Source organism: Olea europaea, chromosome 12, assembly GCF_002742605.1.
Source record: "Olea europaea var. sylvestris chromosome 12, O_europaea_v1, whole genome shotgun sequence".
NCBI classification, from domain to species: domain Eukaryota; kingdom Viridiplantae; phylum Streptophyta; class Magnoliopsida; order Lamiales; family Oleaceae; genus Olea; species Olea europaea.
Genome location: NC_036248.1, coordinates 29334217 through 29355153, shown reverse-complemented (window position 1 = coordinate 29355153; position 20937 = coordinate 29334217). Strand labels below are relative to the sequence as shown.

General features: G+C 35.0%; 2 protein-coding genes and 1 non-coding gene across 3 annotated transcripts; 1 reads left to right on the top strand and 2 right to left on the bottom strand.

Moving 5' to 3' along the window:
* Positions 1-2666: 2666 nt before the first annotated feature.
* TRNAG-UCC lies at positions 2667-2738 on the bottom strand. The gene has a single exon. It is a non-coding gene; the product is annotated as a tRNA-Gly (tRNA).
* Positions 2739-2826: 88 nt separating this feature from the next.
* On the top strand, positions 2827-7313 carry LOC111406332 (dual-specificity RNA methyltransferase RlmN). Its single transcript, XM_023035719.1, has 9 exons — positions 2827-3065; positions 3175-3251; positions 3836-3938; positions 4142-4239; positions 4315-4445; positions 4829-4937; positions 5991-6182; positions 6282-6418; positions 6904-7313. Exons 1-9 carry the CDS (start codon positions 2828-2830, stop codon positions 7190-7192), a joined length of 1374 nt encoding a protein of 457 aa, XP_022891487.1. The 5' UTR covers position 2827; the 3' UTR covers positions 7193-7313.
* A 534-nt stretch (positions 7314-7847) lies between these two features.
* On the bottom strand, positions 7848-20507 carry LOC111406331 (ubiquitin-like-specific protease 1D). Its single transcript, XM_023035718.1, has 14 exons — positions 20073-20507; positions 19233-19287; positions 18690-18784; positions 18330-18601; positions 18126-18182; positions 17564-17609; positions 16713-16783; positions 16389-16484; positions 15258-15489; positions 14616-14710; positions 13349-13471; positions 11900-12014; positions 8583-8690; positions 7848-8371 (listed from the first exon to the last, which is right to left on the bottom strand). The coding sequence occupies exons 1-14, from the start codon at positions 20412-20414 to the stop codon at positions 8243-8245; spliced, it is 1836 nt and encodes a 611-aa protein (XP_022891486.1). The 5' UTR covers positions 20415-20507; the 3' UTR covers positions 7848-8242.
* Between the last annotated feature and the right edge of the window lie 430 nt (positions 20508-20937).

The window sequence follows — 20937 nt, the reverse complement described above, 5'->3', positions numbered from 1 at the left end:
AGTGAATAGACACCTTTTCATAAAGGTGCATTGTTTGGAAAGGGTGCATGGTTTGGCCTCAACCATTTCGTCCACACCCTTTCATGGTCTATAAATAGGACCCTTTGGGTGTCCTATTCCTCACAATTTGATATGCAAAACATCTCTCATCCTCTCTTCTATCCAAAATCAAAATCATTTCATTTATTTTGATTTTCCTTCTTTTCATCCTTAGAGTACATAAGCCTAAATTTGGTTCGTTGTACTTGTGTTTTGGAGTGCTACAAACACAAGTGTAGCCGTTGTATCTTGGGAGTCGATTGTCGAAATCCGTAGACACCGTTGCGGGGCAAATTCGACTTAAGGACAAAGAGTCCAACTCTTACCTCGGCTTTGTCCCTACTTTCTTCTTCTTCTTATTTGTGTTTTCTTTGCCGTTACTCTGTCCAATTTTCGGCACGGATTTACAAACCATCATTATACTTATTTTGGCGTCACTATTCACAAAATTCCTCCAACACATTCAACGAAATATTATGAGAAGATCTTTCTTCTTGAACAGGACCACATTGATCCTATTCAAAAGAGCGCCAATTGGGACCGGTATAGGCCGGGGGTTCTGTTTGAAAGCATCAACAATCATGGGAAGGATGTTATTAATAACATAAAATATAAATTAAATAATCTATTTTTGTTTATCAGTCAGAATCCATTTGCAATCTACATGTTCTAATTAATATTTCTGTAACTTAGCAATTCAAACAGTATACTGAATTTTATAAATAAAATGAAAGTTTTAGAGTGCATTTGTAAGATCTTTTTCAAAATTTAAAACAAATTTTATTGGCTGTTAAGCGAAACTTAAAAAAGTATTTTTTGACAAAAAAGCTTGAAAGATGTTTTGAAGACGTCCAAATTCCGAGCTTCTCTTTAAAAGCTGTAATGGAGCTTTTACGGAAAGCTATAATGAAATCATTTTATAAAACTTTAAAACTAACAAAATGCAAGTTAAAAAAAAAAAAAAAAAAAAAAAACATTTTAACTTATAATTGGATTAAATAAATATAAAATTTATTCGAAAGCATTATTATTATTGTTGGTGTTATTGTTGTTGATAATATTTTAACTTCTATACTATATAGTATATTATCAAGTATCCTTTATAATAATCGAATGGAGCGAAATTTGGATTGAGATCAAATCTCAAATGATAGGCGGATGAAGAAGGATTTTAGCGCAACAGCGACAAATTTTGTAGGCAAACCTTTGGCTATCGATTGAATAGATTCAAGTAAGGTTTCTAGGGGCCAACGAAGAAGATAATGTCATCAGATTCATTTTTTATGGGCCCTTACAAATAGTCAATGGGTTAATTTCACAAACGGTCACTGAACTTACAGAAAAATTACAAAACGGTCACTGAAGTTTAAAACTTTCAGTAACGATCACTTAAGTATTGGGACGCTTTAAAAAACGGTCACTGAAGTTCAAAAAATTTCTGAAACGATCACTGAAATTGAAAAATACTTTTATAGTTTTTTTGGTTACATTTGCGACAATTTTTCGGCTACTTCCAACCACCGATACCATCGAATTTTGATACCGTTGGAAAGCTCACAACGTCCTCTTCAATTACCACTCAAAATGTCTCCGTAACACAAAGGAATTAGATCGAAAAATCACCACAAAATTCTCCCCAAAAAGTCTGAAAATCTGCCCAGATTTTTAGATTTTTGGGCGACTTTTACGACAATTTTCAGCGACTTTCGACCACCAAGACCGCCAGATTTTGATACCGTTGAAATCCCACAATATCCTCTCTAATTAGCATCCAAAATCTCCCCAAAACTCCAAAAGATTCTGTCGGAATAAACTCACAAAGTTGGCATCCCAAATTGGATGCCGACTTTGCAGGTTTATTTTGGCCGAATCTTTTGGAGTTTTGGGGAGATTTTGGATGCTAATTAGAGAGGATATTGTGACTTTCCAACGGTATCAAAATCTGGCGATCTTGGTGTTCGGAAGTTGTCAAAAAATCGCCGCAAAAGTCCACCAAAAATTTGGGCAAATTTTTGCCTTTTTGGGTAGCCAACTTTGTGGGTTCATTCCGGCCGAATCCTTTGGAGTTTGGGGGATTTTTTTGTTGTAATTGAAGAGGACATTGCAGGTTTTCCAACGGTATCAAAATCCGGTGGTATCGGTGGTCGGAAGTGGTCGAAAAATTGTCGCAAAATTCATAAAGAAGACAACCCATTTTTAGTATTCAAAATGCCCAAACATCCCTCATGAAATTCAAAACGCCCAACACCACAAATAAGTAAAAAAATCATTTTCCAAGAAGATTGACATAAAAGATGACCCGTTTGTAATATACAAAAATTGCAATAATAGTTCGACAACTTACCTGCTCAAAACAATGAAGCTTTGGTAATAGAGATCGAGTCAACAGTTGGTGACGATTAATTATTTTTTACTGTTTTATTTAGTAACAAAAGTTCTTTTTAAAAAAAAATTAAAAAAATTTAATCAATCAACTTATCTTATTCTCTCTCGTTGTATAGTATCCAAGATATCTTGCACAGAAGAAAGTTCATAAAATCATCTTAAATTTATATTTTTTAGGCAACGGGACATTAAAAAAAAAGTACTATTATCTCGAAGTGAAGAGAGAGTAAAAAATTGTGAAATGCGTTTGCCGGGAGTCGAACCCGGGTCTATTGCTTGGAAGGCAATTATCCTAACCGTTGGACTACAAACGCTTGTTGTTGACTAAATTAAATTAAAATTTTATTAATTATAATTTCGTTAATTATATATTATACTTTCCATTCAAGCTCTTTCAGTCACTATGCGGTTGAGCAGCGACGGCGGCAGTATGTGGATGAGGCGGCGATTTTTAATAACTGCCACCGTCTCTGCCTCTCACTCCTCTTTCATCACTTCCGCTGTTACAATAGTCCCTTCCATATCCTTCCCTTGTACAATAAAGTCACCACGACAACTCACTCTCTTTCCCAGTTCCCATGTCCGTTCTATCTCAAACAACTCCTCACCATCCCCTCTTCTTTCAATCACCATCCCTTCAGGTAAATCCCACTACGAAGTACTTGCGTATTATAATTGTAAGTGTTTAAATGTTGTGTTTTTGTTTTGGATTGAAATGATGATGTGGGTTCGTTTTATTTTATCTAATAGGAGTTGGGGAGAAAAATGGAATTCCAATGAAGGGATCGAAAGTGGTTTTGAAAGGAATGAGATACCCGGAACTTGAGGTTTGTTTTTCCATGGTTTCGTATTCTTTCGAGTAAATGTTCATATTTGTTTCTTTACAGTTCAAGTTCATTTTTTGTGTTCTACAAATTATTTTATTTGGACATAATTTTGGATTATATAGTGAATTTAAGAACAACTGAACTTTGATGATGTATAGCTTTATTCTTATCTTACTTCGAATTAATTTTATTTATTTATTTATTTTTATTTTTTTTCCTGCTGCTCTAAATCCTATGTTACCGGCTGCTGTAATGCATTGAGTTCCATCTCATCGTTAAGGGCTCGAGCTGGCTATGATGTTATAGAACTGTCTAAAATGCATAGATGGGCTCTTTGGGTTGAGGATGGGATAGCGTGCGGGGCTGAGGGACAGTTTCTTACTGGACCTTCTTGTAATGACCAATAATCTTTTAAATTTTTAGGCATAAGGTTTTATTTTGTCGGTTGTTCTTTTAAACGTGATTGATTGGTTACAACTTTAGATTATTTTCTGTTTGATTCAATTTTTTAAGGATGGCTTTAAGATCATGAAGAATTTTTCTGCTGCTCGTCACTGCTTCTAATTTATTATGCTTCATAACAGAATTGGGTTCGGTCACATGGTTTTAGGCCTGCTCAGGCTTTGATGTTATGGAAGCGCCTGTATGGGAACAATACATGGGCACGACATGCAGAAGAATTGGAAGGTTATCCTCCTCTTTATGAGCTAGATTTATGTTTTGTTTTGCAGTGTAGTGTATATATCCTACATATAACTCTGTTGGCTATGTTTTCTTAATACTTTCTATTTTACAGTTGGCATGGCATATATCCTACATATAACTTTGGTTTCTCTTTCTACCCCTCCATCGAATGGTGCTGAAGCTCTTATTTCATTCACATTTGCCAGGTTTGAACAAGGACTTCAAGAGGATGTTGAGTGAACATGCTGAATTTAAAGCATTGTCTGTGACGGATATTTATACAGCATCTGATGGAACAAAGAAGGTAGATAAATCTCTCTGAATGTACTTGAATGTAGAAGAACCATCTCATTTATTCTGAACTCACAGGAGATTGCAGATTTTATTCACATTGGAAGATGGACTAGTCATTGAAACCGTTGTGATTCCTTGCCAGAGGGGAAGAAATACAGTATGTGTTTCTAGTCAAGTGGGCTGTGCAATGAATTGTCAGTTCTGCTACACTGGAAGGCATGCTTGATCTTCATCGTTCTATTATTTTACATATATTGCTTGGATACTCTATTCATAAATGGAACATATTTGACTAAGCGTAAAAATTTAGCTTGTATGTGAATAAGTATGTTTTACTTTAAATGAACTTTTCACTTACTTTTAAGCTTGGTCAAACACGCTCCATTAAATCACTATGTTTGAGCCCCATTTTTTGGGAAATATATTTTGTGATAGTGATTTTTTTGAAGAATGTGTGGTTGAAAAGTGTGAAAAAGTTTTGAATTTACGTGCAAAATTATTTTATTGAAAGAATGTGTTGTTGAAAATGGGTTTTTAGAGAATGAGGCTCAAACCTGCTTAAGGTTACTTGCATTGTAATGTACTGAGTTGTTTTGCAGAATGGGGCTTAAAAGAAGTTTATCTGCAGCTGAGATAGTGGAACAGGTTGTTCTTGCTCGGCGCCTGCTTTCACATGAAGTTGGCACCATAACAAATGTTGTATTCATGGTAAATGTTTAACTGAATTGCACATGAGATTAAGTTTATCTGCACTTTTTCATGATTAATTATTGATGTGCTCATTTTTTTTTTTCTTTTCTTTTTTTAGGGGGTGTTTTTTTTTTTTTTTTTTTTTTTTTTTCTTTTTTTAGGGGGTGTTGGGGTGGGGGAGGGGGTTTATTTCTCAAGCCAGTTTACAATTGTGATACTTGCCTGTGAAATCTTTAATCCTGAACAGGAGTCGATTTCATTTCAACTAGCTTTTCTTGTTAAGATACTGATAAGTACTCTCAGAGTTACTTTAGTATTACTTCCTTTTATCTCAATTTATAATGTTAAAATTTCTTTACCATTTGTCGTGCCTATAGAATCTGTTGACCTGAAAGAATTTGAGTTCTTTTTGGCGCAACATGGAATACTAGATTGTGATCATTAGAAAATTGATAAAGAAATAAGCTTGTACATTGTTTGTGAAGCTGTTAGAATCAGAATTTTGAATTGTGAGAATCCTTGCCGACACGGTAAAGAAAGTCTCTGAAAGATGCATGTTTGGGAATTGTTTATAATAGTTTTAAGTTATGATAAAGATGAGTGGTGGATAAATAGGTAGTGAATCCCATAAAATATGTGGATAAAAAGTGGTTTCACCAAAGTGCTTATAGTTTAAACACTTTGCAAAAAAAGAGGCAGAATCTTTGATAACCCACGATCCAAAATTAGTGCCAAGACATCACATACTTATTATGGGACGAAGAATCAGAAACTTTACTTACTGATAAGAATGTGCTGTAGTGTATAATTGAGTTCATTATCTATCAACTCAAACATAATTGGGAAGACAAACCACTTTTCTTTTTATGCTTACGGGGAAGATAGAGGCCTGTTTTGGATGGTAGGAATGGGGGAGCGAAGGATTTCGATCTTAGACTGAAAGATCAAGCACACGAGCTACCAAATGTGGCCATTCCCCTTGAATTCCACTAATTAGGAGTGCATAGGATGGTATTTATATTAAGCACTTTTCTAGCGCTAACAAAGGTATTTTCATCGATGAATATATAGGGAATGGGAGAACCACTTCACAACTATGAGAATGTTATTAAAGCTGGAGATATATTGGTCGATGAGCAAGGTCTTCAATTCAGTCCTCGGAAGGTTACTGTTTCAACAAGCGGGCTCGTGCCCCAATTAAAACGTTTTCTCAATGAATCTAATTGTGCTTTAGCTGTCAGCTTAAATGCCACAACCAATGAGGTATTTCTCTTGGAGCTTTATTTTAACCAAACAAATAGTAGACCAGGAGGGAGTTAGAGTGTATATAGAGTTAATTGCACTTTTATAAAAATTATGCAGGTCAGAAATTGGGTCATGCCAATTAACCGAAAGTACAACTTAGAAATGCTGCTTGGCACCCTTCGAGAGGAGCTTCGACTGAAGCACAACTACAAGGTCTTATTTGAATACGTAATGCTTGCAGGAGTTAATGACAGGTTAGACGACTCGTAATTTGTCTCTTTTAGATGTCTGATCTATCGATCATCTAAAAGTTTAACCAGTTCTTCAACTATAATTGTTATTGTTCCACAAAATAGTAATATGCATATTCGTTGATTAGTGGGATCGATGCAACCGGTTTTGAGATTTGCATCGATTGTCTCCATAAATGATATCATCTCCGAGTTCCTTCCATGCCCAAATACCTATAAACGTGCTCCCCAGTTTGTACTAATGCTGGTGATATCAAATATTAAATACGACTATCATATATGATAGTCGACGTTGTCCTTCAGAACTGATTAGGCTATTCCACTCCCAAAAGTGCTATACATTTCTCGTGTATAACGCGAATACAGCTACATAGTTGTTAAATTTAGTGTGTATCTCTTGCTTACTAGGTTCCACCCACTTCTCTAAAAACTCGTCTATACGTGAACGAAATATATCGGTTATATCAGTAGTTTGATTTGTTTTTCAGTATTGAGGATGCAAAGAGGCTAATTGATCTTGTACGAGGCATTCCTTGCAAGATCAATCTAATTTCGTTTAACCCTCATCAAGGATCCCAGTTTAAACCGACAAAGGAGGAGAAGATGATTGAATTTCGTAATGTTCTTGCTGAAGCAGGGTGCGTTGTTTTCTTGAGACTGAGTCGAGGCGATGATCAGATGGCTGCCTGCGGTCAGCTTGGCAAGCCGGGTGAAATCCAGGCTCCTTTGCTTCGAGTTCCTGCTAAATTTCAAGGAGCGTTAGAAGCTTTATTATGAACGTTGGTTTTCACAACTTTTTTTCAATTGAAATGTAGAGATTATAATTATACTGTCAAACGTTTAATTTGATATTCATGGTACTTTTTGAGTTCTAGACAATCAATAAAAATTTCTAGAAGCTTTACAGTTAAAAACTGTCTCCGTTAGGAGTAGATTTTAATCTAAATCAAAGTCTACAACTAATTTTAACCATAATTTATAAGATCAATAACTTTTCAACCACGCATTTCATTAATTTTTAATAAAAATTTGATTTTAATTCCAACCGAAAATGGACTTGATAATACTGGTGTTCTACATCACAAGTGTTCTAATAATAATTGTCTCAAACTCACCATAAATAATGAGTGCGAGACAGCATATGTAAAATTGCCTTTTTCTTTTCTTTTTCCCTTTACACAATCAATTATTTATATTTTAACAAAAAATAATGTTATTAGTAGTTTCTCACCATGATATCCGTCTTACGTGGTATGCATATGACGATAATTATTTGATACATTAAATGTAGTTTTTTATTGACCTGTACATCAACTAATTATGTCATTCGTATGTAATGTAGGACGACTCGAATAGGGAACAACTGCAAATAACATTATTCTTTAACAAATTGTTAATTTATAGAATTAATAAGCCTATAAATTACCACAAGGAAAATTCAAATATATGTTTTTTAATAAATCAAACGTACTAATTCATACAAGTTAATTAGGATACATGAATAAATTATCAAATGGAACACCTTTTGGCCTGCTAATTTCTACAATGTACATCACAATTATTCAAATGTAGAATTGATATTGTGCCAAATACCATGAATAAATTATCAAATGGAACATCTTTTGGCCTGCTAATTTCTACAATGTACATCACAATTATTCAAATGTAGAATTGATATTGTGCCAAATACTCTACTGCACAACCTTTTGGTCTTTGTCGAAATCTGTCCCCATACAAATATAGCATCCTCGACACAAGTCCGGCACGCCAAACAACGAATGTAGTATCGATTTACTGCAATCTTTCTATTGGTATTGGAGTAACCATTTAAGATGGAACCTCAGGATTCAAAACAGATTTACCAGCATTTGCATTCTTGAACTCCTCTTTAAGTAAAATCTTAATTTTCCGTCTCAGACTAGAAGCCTCTTGCGGTTTGAACCACCGTCTGCCAAACTAGGAAAAAAATAGTTTTATGGAGTCAGTACTTTCCAAGACAGTATTTCCATTAGAAAGCTTAGCCAAATATGAATATTGAATATTATATACACCCACACACACCACAGTGATGATCAAAAATTGCTAATACCCGCACTCCGTAAAGAAAAATAAGCCAGGAAAGAAAAAATCCCTGATGCAGTATAGTAAGAGCAGAGAATTTTAGTACCATGGTCAAATCCTTCTTCTTAAGCCTCTCAGGGGCGTCTTCAAGGAAGCGTTCCATAAAGTAAAGAACGAAGAGACCACAGTCATAGTCATTTTGTTGTTGTGGTACCTGTTTCCATGCCAATAGGAAAAAGAAAAAACGCTGAATGATCAAACAAAGTGAAAATGACAGAAACACTTTTTTTTTTTTTTTTTCATGTAAACCTCATTGTTTAACTCTATATTTTCTTCTATTTATCCAACTTGAACGACATTTTGAGACGGCTGCGAGCACCAGGGTCAAGAAACCATGTAGTCTTCTTTTTTTCTCTCTCTTGAAGGCCAACAAAAAGTTGCATCCTCTACATATTTACAGTCCTCGACAAAATTGGCGTTCGTCAACACTTTTAGCAGCATTATCTTTCTTTGTTCACTTCTGCTTTTCCCTAGTTATGTGCATGGTAACAATATCTCCGCAGGCACCTTACATTCTTGAATTAATAACGAGCTTTCAACAAACCTAACCTCCTCTCCCTTAGGACCAACCAGGAGTTGTATAGGAAGGATCACATATCCATCAACTACACCTTTCAACCTAATCTTAGGCCCGACTCACCCTCCATAGACTAAACTGGCTCAAAGAATCACTGGGGCCTTTGGTGCCTCTTGTTTCGCCAACTTCTACTAAAAGGATTGAACCATATACAAAGCTTCTATTGCATGTATTCTGGCCATATCAAATTTCTCCAAATATACAAGATTTAAAATAATCTATTTTTAAGCCCAAATCGAAGAGGAACCAAAGTATTAAATTGCTCTTTATACATGTTCCTGAAAACATTTGATTCATCTTAGAATAAAGCACCTAGATAAGGTAAGAATGATGTAACCAACGAGTTCGAAGAAGAGATGGAAAGCCAGCACACTTTGGGGAAATAGAAAGAGGTTCTTTAGAAGGCCCACGCTGGGTAGTATGATAACCTCGTACTCGCATTAGTAACCATTGTGAACATAGAAGCCCAAAGCCTATCGATCATCAAACTATAGAGTGGAGTAAGAAAGCAACTAGCCCTGAGGTCTTGGAAGATATGCTTGGGAAGAAAGACTGGGCCAGGGAGCAAAAATTCGAATACATACGTGTACGCAGATATAAAATTTAAATAAATTTAGGATGTACGAATACATTTACATGTAGGCTTTTATGAGTTAAATCACAATGTCATTATTATATATAAAAAATAAAAATAAAAAAATTAAACAGAAGTTTACATGTATTAAAAGTCTTAATATTATTATCTATTTCCAATAATAAACTATAATTATCAACTATTAACACGATTTTATATTTATTAAAAGTTGTAATAATATTTTCTATTTTCAATAATAAGTGTAAGTGTGTAATAATCTGTTATTTGTTTTCTTTATTTGAAATCGACCCACTTAAAAGAGATCGATTGAAAAAACAGAGAAATTAAACTATTGACGAATCCAATGAAAAATGTCATCAAAAGCGAGTGAAGTCGGTAGAGGCTACTACCTACAAGTGTAGTGGAAGGGCCATAGATTAAGCAAAAAAAATTATGTTTTTTAAAAATAAAAATGGGTCAATATTTTTGAAGTGAGTCAATTGGTCATTTTTTTAAAGCGGGTTAATTTCAAATAAACTAATCGTGTTTTAAGTTAATAGATAACTATACAATTTACACTTATTACTGAAAATAAATAATAATATTAAAACTTTTAATACAGGTAAAACCGTGTTAATAGTTGACAACTATAATTTTATTTTGAAAATAGCTAATAGTATTAAAACTTTTAGGGTAATTGGTACAAAACGTCCCTACCTTTCAAGTCTATTGTGGAAAACGTCCCTACCTTTCATTTTTTGGCATTTTTGCCCTCATTTCAACCTTTATTTGCGCTGGACGTCCTTCCGTCTATATTCCGTCAGTTTTTCCGTTAAACATTCGGGTAATTGGCACAAAACGTCCCTACCATTCAAGTCTATTGTGGAAAACGTCCCTACCTTTCATTTTTTGACATTTTTGCCCTTATTTCAACCTTTCTTTGCGCTGGACGTCCTTCTGTCCATATTTCAAAAATGTCTTTCTAAATTTTTCCAGTGACACAAGATGACAGCAACAGTAGTTGTGGAATTGTGAAATATAATGTGTTCACGATATTTTTTCTTTATTTAACTTAATCATTTAAAGTATTTTCAGATTCATGTTACTGCTACTGTTACTTATGGACTAAGTTGATGGCAGGAAAAAGGGGTGAAGTGGGTGAGGACAATTTTACCCTTGTTTATGGAAAGAAAAAGGTATTTTTGTATTTAATTAACGGAAAAACTGACGGAATATGGACGGAAGGACGTCCAGCGCAAAGGTTGAAATGAGGGCAAAAATGCAAAAAAATGAAAGGTAGGGACGTTTTCCACAATAGACTTGAAAGGTAGGGACGTTTTGTGTCAATTACCCTTTAATTAACGGAAAAACTGACGGAATATGGACGGAAGGACGTCCAGCGCAAAGGTTGAAATGAGGGCAAAAATGCAAAAAAATGAAAGGTAGGGACGTTTTCCACAATAGACTTGAAAGGTAGGGACGTTTTGTGTCAATTACCCTTTAATTAACGGAAAAACTGACGGAATATGGACGGAAGGACGTCCAGCGCAAAGAAAGGTTGAAATGAGGGCAAAAATGCCAAAAAATGAAAGGTAGGGACGTTTTCCACAATAGACTTGAAAGGTAAGGACGTTTTGTGCCAATTACCCAAAACTTTTAATACATGTCAGACTTCTATTTTATTGTCTTTATAAAAATGAAATTATGCTGATTTTTATTATTTAACTTATGAAACATACTACACACATACTAAAAGTGTTGTATCTGAATTACGTATTCATACATCCTAATTTTTTTTATAAGTTGTATAGACGTACCCGTATCTTATTGCATCCAAATTTTTTATGTATTCGAATCCATGCTTCTTACTACGACATGTGACATTTTCATGTCAAAGCGTATTCGACATGTATATTGGACAACGAAACGCAGGATCTGTTTACGTGTCGGTTCAACATAGCTGATACCGACTAGATCCTGTGATGCAGGCTGTTAACCTAATATTTCTAAAAACAGGTGAAATTATCAAATCACGGAATTATGTAGTTAAAGAAGCATACAAAAGGAAATATTACAATCATAACCTTGTTTCAAGCAATGACAAAGCATGCTATGTCCCAAGATACTGAATTACAAATAGAAATTTTTTCAAACAGGCTAGAAATAACAGAATCTAACAATCTTATTGAAAGCCAAAGAAGCATGGGAGTACCTCAATTATTTTCTCATCAATTCTTCGAGAAAGTTTCCGCCATATTTTGTCTGCGATCAGACACTGGGACTTAGATTCTCCTTGCCTCAAAAATTTCCACTCTTCTATTAGAAAGCTGCAGAATGATATACATATTTCATGTCAACAACAAGGTGAAGATGAAAATGACTTTAAATTTCATATTGAACATTTATTCTGAAGTTAAAAGAGAAATTGGTTAAACATTGTGTTTCTGAGGACTGAATTAAGTGAATTATGCCTTGCTCAGAATATACAAAATAGAATGTCAAGCAGCAAGCACTCTACTTGCCAAAATGCAACAAAGTGACATAGCATGATGATAAGATCAACAACAGCATATTCCCCGTACACTTGTTGTGGAAGAATCAACAAATTTAATCATATGGACAAAAATTCCACGATCTAGCCCTTCTATTTCCTTGCTTTTCCTTAAACGAATGACTGTGCCATATGGTTAAACAGCAAGGTGTACATTTGTAAGTCAAACTACCATCAAAGAGAAGGAAGGCAACCAGCAAATTGTGCTGAAATCCGGTGCCCATGCCATTTAGAAAGCAAAGAGAAATACAGCAGATACAAGCTCTAAAGAAAGATCAATGAATTTATAATCAGAACCAATAAAATTTATGGGGTTAAATAATGTGAATGGTCCATGTTTATCAGAAAATAAGGAAGAAGAGATATTAATACTTATTAAGATTTTAGAGGTGCTTCACATTTCTTTTTCTACCAGTCAATCCAGATCTTATCAGAGTTGAGTTACTGTACATTACACATCCCCTAACTGGAGAACAGAAAATATTACAGGATATCGGTACTAAATTAAGAATATGGCACACAAAAAAATAAAAATAAAAATAAAAATCACAAAGAAGACTAAAAGTATCGTATCTACAAGTGGTAGGGCTCGTCTCGTGGCAAAATAATTGATACAAGAGCGCAAGGTACCACATGGATATATAATAAGTTTTAACAAGATATAGAAGCAATCTTCTTACCTATAAGGTTAAGAGATTAGGGGAGAGCGCAGAATAGAATTAATAAGTCGTTATTCGTGCTAATATAAAACAGACAATTATTTCAAATTGCAATGACGTGGTAATTTCACTTGATAACAAGCAGCCAAAGGTTGTAGCCTTGCTTTCAAATATCACCACCACCTTATGACCTGACTTTTATGTGTTTGGTTCATTCAGAAAGTATTTAACTCGCACATGAAATGGCATTTTTAACATATAAATTGTATAACGATCTACAACAGCTTAAGCTTTTGAAAGAATTGGTAATAAAAAAATTAGTTGATAATTGTGCACGACCAACCCATAAATGAATGGCACTCATAGTATAGCTATCATAAATCTCATGAACTATGCTTGAAAACAGTGGCATGCCACATAACTTTACAGCCAAAAATAGAATTCAACTGACCTCCGTATATTATTAAAAATTGACTTGCTGGAGTGAAATTTTAAAGAGTCCAGATGAAGTAAAATTGGTCCTGATTCATCTTCCTTATCTGGAATACAAATTATGACCAAACTCCAATGTAAACTGCAAAAGAGAGAAAAAGCAGAACACAGAGATCATTGTGAGCTCAGCAAAATGGGATAAGGGGTCAAAACAGAAGCCTGCCATAAGTTTTATGAAACACTATAATGCAGACTCGCATATAAGTTTTAAAAATCAAAGCATCCAAAGCAGGAGCGTGCTTATTTATAGATGTGTTCAGATCAAGTTACACTTCACTGAACTACTGAATGAAAAGTTTTCTGAGAGACCTGCCTCTCTCCCCAATTTTATTATTTTTTAATTTTTATGACCATGGGTGTTCGGGCCAACTTACGCACACCTCGACTAATTCCACGGAGCCCTGAAGTTCACAGTCGGGTACTCACCTCAATGGTCCTAAAAGGATTCGAATTGGTAACCATTGGAGAGCAAACTCAAAGCCAACTATCCCTCTGGGTTACCTCTCCCCAATTTTCTCTCAACATAGAAAGCAATCCTACACTACCCTCCCACCTTCTTTTATGTTCACTGCAATTGTGTTCCAGAAGATTCCCAAATTATCCACCATGTGAATCAGTGACTTAAATATCCCGTTCTGCCCTTTTGCTTGACCTGTCCAAATTGTCCTCGGGATCCTATCATAGAGATTGATTTTTTGTCCCTCAACAACAGGGAAGAAACTCAGAGATGGCTCTGATCATGTCTATCACACTCATTAAGCAGCAATATAATGTGTGCTTCCAAATCAGTGATTCGATGGAGACGTGTAAATATTAAACTGGCAGAGTGGCAGTTCACTGCTGCCATTAACATGGCTGCATCAACTGTTTCAGTCAATATAACGACCATGTACGACATCTTTATCTTGTACAAGTGCTAAACTTCGTTCAAGAAAAAGTTAAAGAAACAGAAACTTTTGATTATAAGATCAATATCACCAAATGTCAAGCAACAGTGATGACAAATTATAAATTCGGAGAATAATTTTACATACAAGTTTAATAATTAAAACCTACTCTGTGAAAAGTGAGGACTTAATAGATGAAGATGGACAATATTGAACAGAAATTGAAGTACAGATCTCTCAGAATTCATCAGTTTTCACCTTAATTAATCAGCATATCTTTCTTTCCCATGAGTAAACTAAATTCAACTCCGAAGAGCTTCAGAATTAACCACAACTTACTCTTCATGAATTGGTAGGAAAATATATGCTTTCTCAAATATATTGATGCCTTTCCACCATCTTCTGAACTTCACAAATGAAGTTTCCAGCTTGTTCTGCATTATTGAAAGAAAAACAGCCTATGAAAGACTCCATGGAAAGTTAAACATTCAAATAGAGAATTGCAAAGAGGACTCATCCCTGCAAATAAGCTAATGTTTATGATGAAAAAAAAAAAAAGATTTTTAAAATTCTCTATTGGATTAGAATAACAAATCCAACAATACAAGGAAACGCCAACAAAATGACTATAGTCATCTTACAGATAGAGAGAATCAATTGTCTTTACTGTCTCATTTTTAGACCCGTGACATCAACCAAATGATTCCCAAATACAAAACGGTTTCCTTTAAATGATCACACATTAATTTGGAACATGAAAAACAAAAGTGATGTGAACATCCTCCTCCTCACCTAGAAGCCCATAAGGAACCAACCAAGAAGTAATGCACATTCAGATAATTTTTAATGCCTGGATTTTCACCAGTTACTGAAGTATCAAGTATGAATTTGGAACTTCCAGAGGCACAACTAGGGACCAAGTTTAGTTGTAATAGAGAATTGGTGAATCCAAAAAGGGTTTAAGTAGCGACAAATAAATACCTTTCTTAGAACATCCTGTTTCAACTTCTCGTAAAAATATGTGTTAAAAAAATGATACTTGTGTCTTTCTGTGTCTGTCGAAGATGCTGGCTTCTGCAGATACCTACGCAGAGCAGAACCACAAATCATTAAATGAATATTCACGGCTTTGGCCTCTCCCCATTTATTTCTTTTAACCACCCAAGTGCATAAGCACACAGCCTTCAAATGGAGTAGCACTAAGACCTTAAGACTGAAAAGATACAAAGAAACATAATTATTTTTTATATTTTTTAACATAGATTAAACATCGTCGAGAACGAATTCATGCGGTGTATGCAATGTCATTTACTTTGAATAGGTGAAAGTGGATTCAGGGAATCAAGTTTTAGTCTGATTGAAGAGAGAGATTGATAATGAGAAAATGAACTACGAAGTCACAACTCATTAAAGATGGAACTAATACAAATAGTAAGGGATGGAAATGACTCGTCCATAGACCTCATTTCAAAATTAATAAATTTCAACTTTCCCCCAGATTTGTTCCAATTACTACACAGGAATTGCAGTCCGAACATTAAGCAATGGATGTAAATGGCACAGCTACGAGAACTGACTAGCTATCGTTTATGGAAGTACAAACACATTATCAAGGGTGGTGAGACTTGGTAGTTCCAGGTTTTAAGTTGAAAAATTCGAGAAAATTGGTCAATAATGTTGAGCAAAATCAATGTATCTAGCTAACAAGCCAAAATACTCATTTATTTCCAAAAGCAGTCCAATTAAGTCCTCTCCTAGAAACTGATAGGATTAGAATCCCGGGACAGACAGACAGAGCAAATGCAGATTGAATGAGTTCAATTTTAACTTTCTTTATTTGCAAACAGAAGCAAGAAACTAAGTTCCTCAATAATGATATGGCTTCTACAAAGACAATACTGCTTACACGCAACGAGACATTTAAGTATATTCCAGCGAAGATCATTTTAGTAGTACTAGTATCATAAATCACAAAGGAGAGAGTAGAGGGAGAATTGGGTACTTTTAGATGTGTGTGCGCGCGCGTGTTGTGGAAGGGAACTCAAGTTTTGGAAGTCCCTTGCCTAAAGATGATAATGACAAAAAGTAAAGTTGATTCCCGCATTGACTTACCGGATGTAATAATTCATTATGTCTGATGACAAATATGACTGAGGAGCTAAACATTCCAAGTCTGAACAATAGAATTCAACTGATTCAGGATCATACCTATATTTTACAAGTTCGGAAGAAAAAATAACTTAGAACTTGTAACAGGACTTTGAAATATTTCTGTTCAAGGTAGATGACATATCATATTCATTATAAAAATTACAACACATATTTCATCTAGAGGAATAGTATATCTTAGGCTCTTCATGCTGAATGAATAATACAGGATCAGTACACAAAGCTTACTACGGAAGTTAAAATACATCATTATGATAGCATTCATACACTTGGTCAGCTTTTCTTGCTTTCTCTGGAACCTCAGGTTCCTCTTCATCCTCTAGAACGATACTCTTTCCCTGAAAAATAATTTCAGGATATTGAGTGTGGAAACCATGGACGGCAAATAGAAGATGAGAGGACTGTAAAGACCTGCAGCATTCTGAACTAATACACAAGAAGGAAACAATCTAAAGAGGGACCTAAAAAAGAAATGCTAAATGCATTGCTATGACTCCGCAAGATATGGCCGACGATTATAACTCAAGGGGACAACTGTGTCCAGCTCAGCACACTACCTGACTTGCAGAATGAAAGAAAGCTGCTACTATAGTTATGGAATGGTTATGGAGCAATGAAGTGGGGTCAATAAGTCAAGGCAACAACTGATTATATTAGCTATAAAGTAAAATGCAAGACCAAAATCACCGTCAAATAACATATACGAGTTCAAAAGTTTGGTGGACAAATTTTAAGCCACTTGAATTGCATATCCTTTTCAAAAACTGGATTCTCACGTTCCTTCGCCATTTTTTAATTACTTTTGTAAATTCATTCAAACAAGCACGTGAATGTCTATGAATACAATATAATGGCTGACAAATCTCTCTTTTTGGACAAGCATAGGAAGTTCATTTTGGATGTAGCATTTTTTGTTTACCTTCATTATGTGGGTAATTTATTGAGACGGCTAAGGAGTTTGTGATCATCCTATTCCAGAATTATTGAAGGTAAAATCAATATAAGAAATCTATTTGTAACAGGCAATGATGGCATAGTGTCAAATCAATACAATAATTATAGAAAACATAGAGAGAGAAATTTATGAAGGAGTGTCTAGAGAAAGTAGGGTAACTTACATTATCGTACCTAATATTCTGAGAAGGTTGGATACAAGCAGCAATCCTGGCATATGAAAAAGGAAAAAGAAAAATGAAAAAAGAAAGAGATCAGAATCAATTAGAGAATACCCACCATATATTACCGTTTGTTATTTTGATTGGTGAAGAGTTTACCACCAAGTTCCAAAACAAGGAAATAAAAAAGATGAAAACAAAACATATTTAGTTTTCATATTTAGTTTTCCCTTCATTTTTCAGGTGTGAATAGGCCAGGAGATTTTGTTGGTGATTAAACAATTACAGATAACTAGCTAGACTTCCACAATGACTAATTTTGGCAACAACCATAGCACAGATACAAGAAAACTTGTCAGACAGTTGATGTTTAGCTCTGTCCTGCTACATCAAAGATTTCTCGTGTAGTGGTAAGATGCTTGGATTATCAATTGCAATTCTTTGGTTGGCAGCACTCCTTGCATACAGTGCAGTCAATGCTGAAAGTAAGGTACTCAGTCTTATTGTCTGTCTTGACAACTTTAATAATAATAATAAAACATTAAGTGGAAAGCAAGCTAATTACCAAAAGGTACAAGTTGACAAGCAGCAACACAGCATATATAAGTTGCAAAAATCAGTACTGATGGTAGCAGTGGTTAAAATAACAGTAACGACAAAAGAAACAACTATGAGTTAGTTAATCAAAAGACGCGAGTAAAAATAGTATGGGGCAAATCCTGGCGAAGATGTAAATAGATGAAGACAAAGACATAATAGAAAGTAATACTTCTTTGTTAAACGGCCTGATAAATCATCTTCAAAATGACAAGGTGAAGGAGTTGGAGAGAGATTTCTCTTTCGTTCATCATTTGATAGGGATTGCTCAACAACTTTTACTGGAAGATGGTTTGAAGTTTGAAATGGTTTTTGTCTAAAAGATGAACCACGCTTCTTTATTCTCCTGGCTGAAAATCTCCTGTCTACTCTTGTATTCTTCCTACCACATTGCATCAAAGTAGATATGTCTTTTCCAGGGACATTGATTGTCAAATGAGCTGTCTGTATAATCATGTGCATAAAATAATGAAAGTGACTCAAAGATTAAAGCAGCCAAGACTATATAGTAAAGTACTCATGGAAATCATACTTTGTCATCCAAACTGCTGCAGAAACTGGAGCTGAATACGGATAGCGAGGAGGGTGCAGAAGATGGATCTCTTGGCCCGGTGAAATCAAGTTCTCCTGCACAACACCTTAAACTTTTAACTTCTGCTCTATGCAACAGATGTTCTGAATAAGACTGCAGGGAAGAAACAGTACATCAAATGCATTTGATGTGCACAACCAAAGCATCCTAGAGCAAGCCCAATTCCTTACTTCAAATTTAATTGTCTGTATTGTTTCCAAAAATTAATGACAAAAGAAAACATGTGTTTTTCTTGGAAGGCAAAAAATCAAAGTCAAGGAGCCCAGTAGTTCAAGACTTGAAAGATACAATCACTTGAGTACTCATCCTTAGTAACATGATTTTGAGGCATGATTTTGTATTTGCATGAACAGACTATTTTTATTACTAGAATTCCCGACCTAAAAGACCAAGACGCAAAATATTTTCAAGTATATCAACATTTTGAAAGACTATATGAGAGAAGTTTCTGATACTGACACTTAAAGAGAATAATAACCTTACCAGTACAAGTTCTGTTATTGATAGATTGTATAAGCTTCCTACATTTTTCATCATCCTGTGAAGCAAATTTATACAAAGATTACTAATTTAACACTTAAAACGCAAGTGAATGGATGGATCATGGGAACACAGTACCAGAATATGCTCTTATATTCAAAGTTGACTTCAATCTTTCTAGAATGCTTTTTCCTTATTCTAGCAAAAATGCACTCCAAATTACCTCTCTAATAGTAAATGGTGAACTGGAATGAACTTTTATTGATGAATATAGCACAATATATATCTAGCAAAAATGCACTCCAAATTACCTTCTCTCTCTAATAGTAAATGATGAACTGGAACGGACTTTTATTGATGAATATAGTACAATATATACCTGCCTAACAATGATTGGATATCCCATTTTCAGTCCCTGAAAACTCATTGCACCCGATCAATGGCATTCAAGACGGACTAGCATGTACTAATTTTTTTTTATTTTTTTATTTTTTGGCCCCCCTAACACTTGATAAGAACCCCCAACACAATAAACACCTTCATAAAAGGATATCCTAGATTATCTCACAGCAGACAGATCAACCCACATTCACCTGTTACATAACTAAAATCTTTGAATCAACCTCCATGATTACAACTCATGGGTTTTGACTGGAACATCACACAGCTAAAGATACCCTTCAGCACAATTAGATATGGATTCAGATACATCCATTAGTTCCCCGTATGCGCACGCGTATGAATACTCAATTGCTTATCCAAGGCCAAATTGAATTCCCACAAAATTTACATTTTTCCAATTGGGGAAAATAAATTGAGAACAAAGAAGCAAAAAAATCATACCCTCCGAATTTTTCTGCTCTGCAACTCAGCTTCGTGGCGCATTATATTCACTCGCAATTTTTCGCCACCATCGGGTAAATTTTTTCCCATCACTTTCAACGTGGCTTTCATCCTTGCAATAGTGGCGCTCAGGTCTTGATCAGACCAAATCCTGCAGTTCGGGTCAAGCAGTGATTCCTCTTCTCCTCCGCCGTCCACTTCCGACGAAGGCTTCGGTTTCTCGGCCGACTCTTCTGCAGCCAGCTGACGCTCTCTCTCAGCGTCCTTGTTACCGATTGGGAAAGGGTCATCATCGTCCGGGCCCATTTCTGCCTTCGTCTTTCTCTGTCGTCCCCCCTTCATGCATGTACATGTGCACCTATGGGTAGCTGGTTGCTGGTCTGAATCCCCTTCTGTGTGAAAAATCAACGCTATGTGAAGTATGTAACTCTATTGAAAGAAGGGTTATAGCGTGAGGGTTAATTATATAAATGGTCACTAATGTTTAAGAGAAGCTATTACTTAATAATTGTACTTTAAAATATATCTCATTTGTCACCCGATTACTCTTTATGTTACTTATTCATCACTTATCTAAGCGTCGCTAGAAAACTTTCACATGACTCACTGAATTCCAACATGGCCAAATTTTACAATTAATCATTGTCAAGTCAGCATGTCGTATGATTTTAACCCATCAAAATGAAGACTTACGACATGTTTTTTGCTCTTTAATTTCAAAAAGTGTATTATGGAATGGTGATTGATATTGAAATGTGTGGTTTTAAAAAAAAAATTTACTTGTGTGTAATATTATTTTAATGAAGAATGTGTGGTTGAAAATTAGTATTTAAAATTCCGTGCTACTTTCTAACTTGACAATGGT

Excerpts from the sequence above, each read along its gene's own strand:
- LOC111406332 (XM_023035719.1), top strand. The coding sequence starts at position 2,828 with ATGCGGTTGAGCAGCGACGGCGGCAGTATGTGGATGAGGCGGCGATTT. Across the intron at positions 3,066-3,174 it reads TTCAATCACCATCCCTTCAG|GAGTTGGGGAGAAAAATGGA; the intron begins GTAAATCCCACT and ends TTTATCTAATAG. Across the intron at positions 6,183-6,281 it reads TAAATGCCACAACCAATGAG|GTCAGAAATTGGGTCATGCC; the intron begins GTATTTCTCTTG and ends AAAATTATGCAG.
- LOC111406331 (XM_023035718.1), bottom strand. The coding sequence starts at position 20,414 with ATGAAGGGGGGACGACAGAGAAAGACGAAGGCAGAAATGGGCCCGGAC. Across the intron at positions 18,785-19,232 it reads CAATAACAGAACTTGTACTG|GAGAACTTGATTTCACCGGG; the intron begins GTAAGGTTATTA and ends GGTGTTGTGCAG. Across the intron at positions 15,490-16,388 it reads ATAATGAATTATTACATCCG|TCTTAAGGTCTTAGTGCTAC; the intron begins GTAAGTCAATGC and ends GTATCTTTTCAG.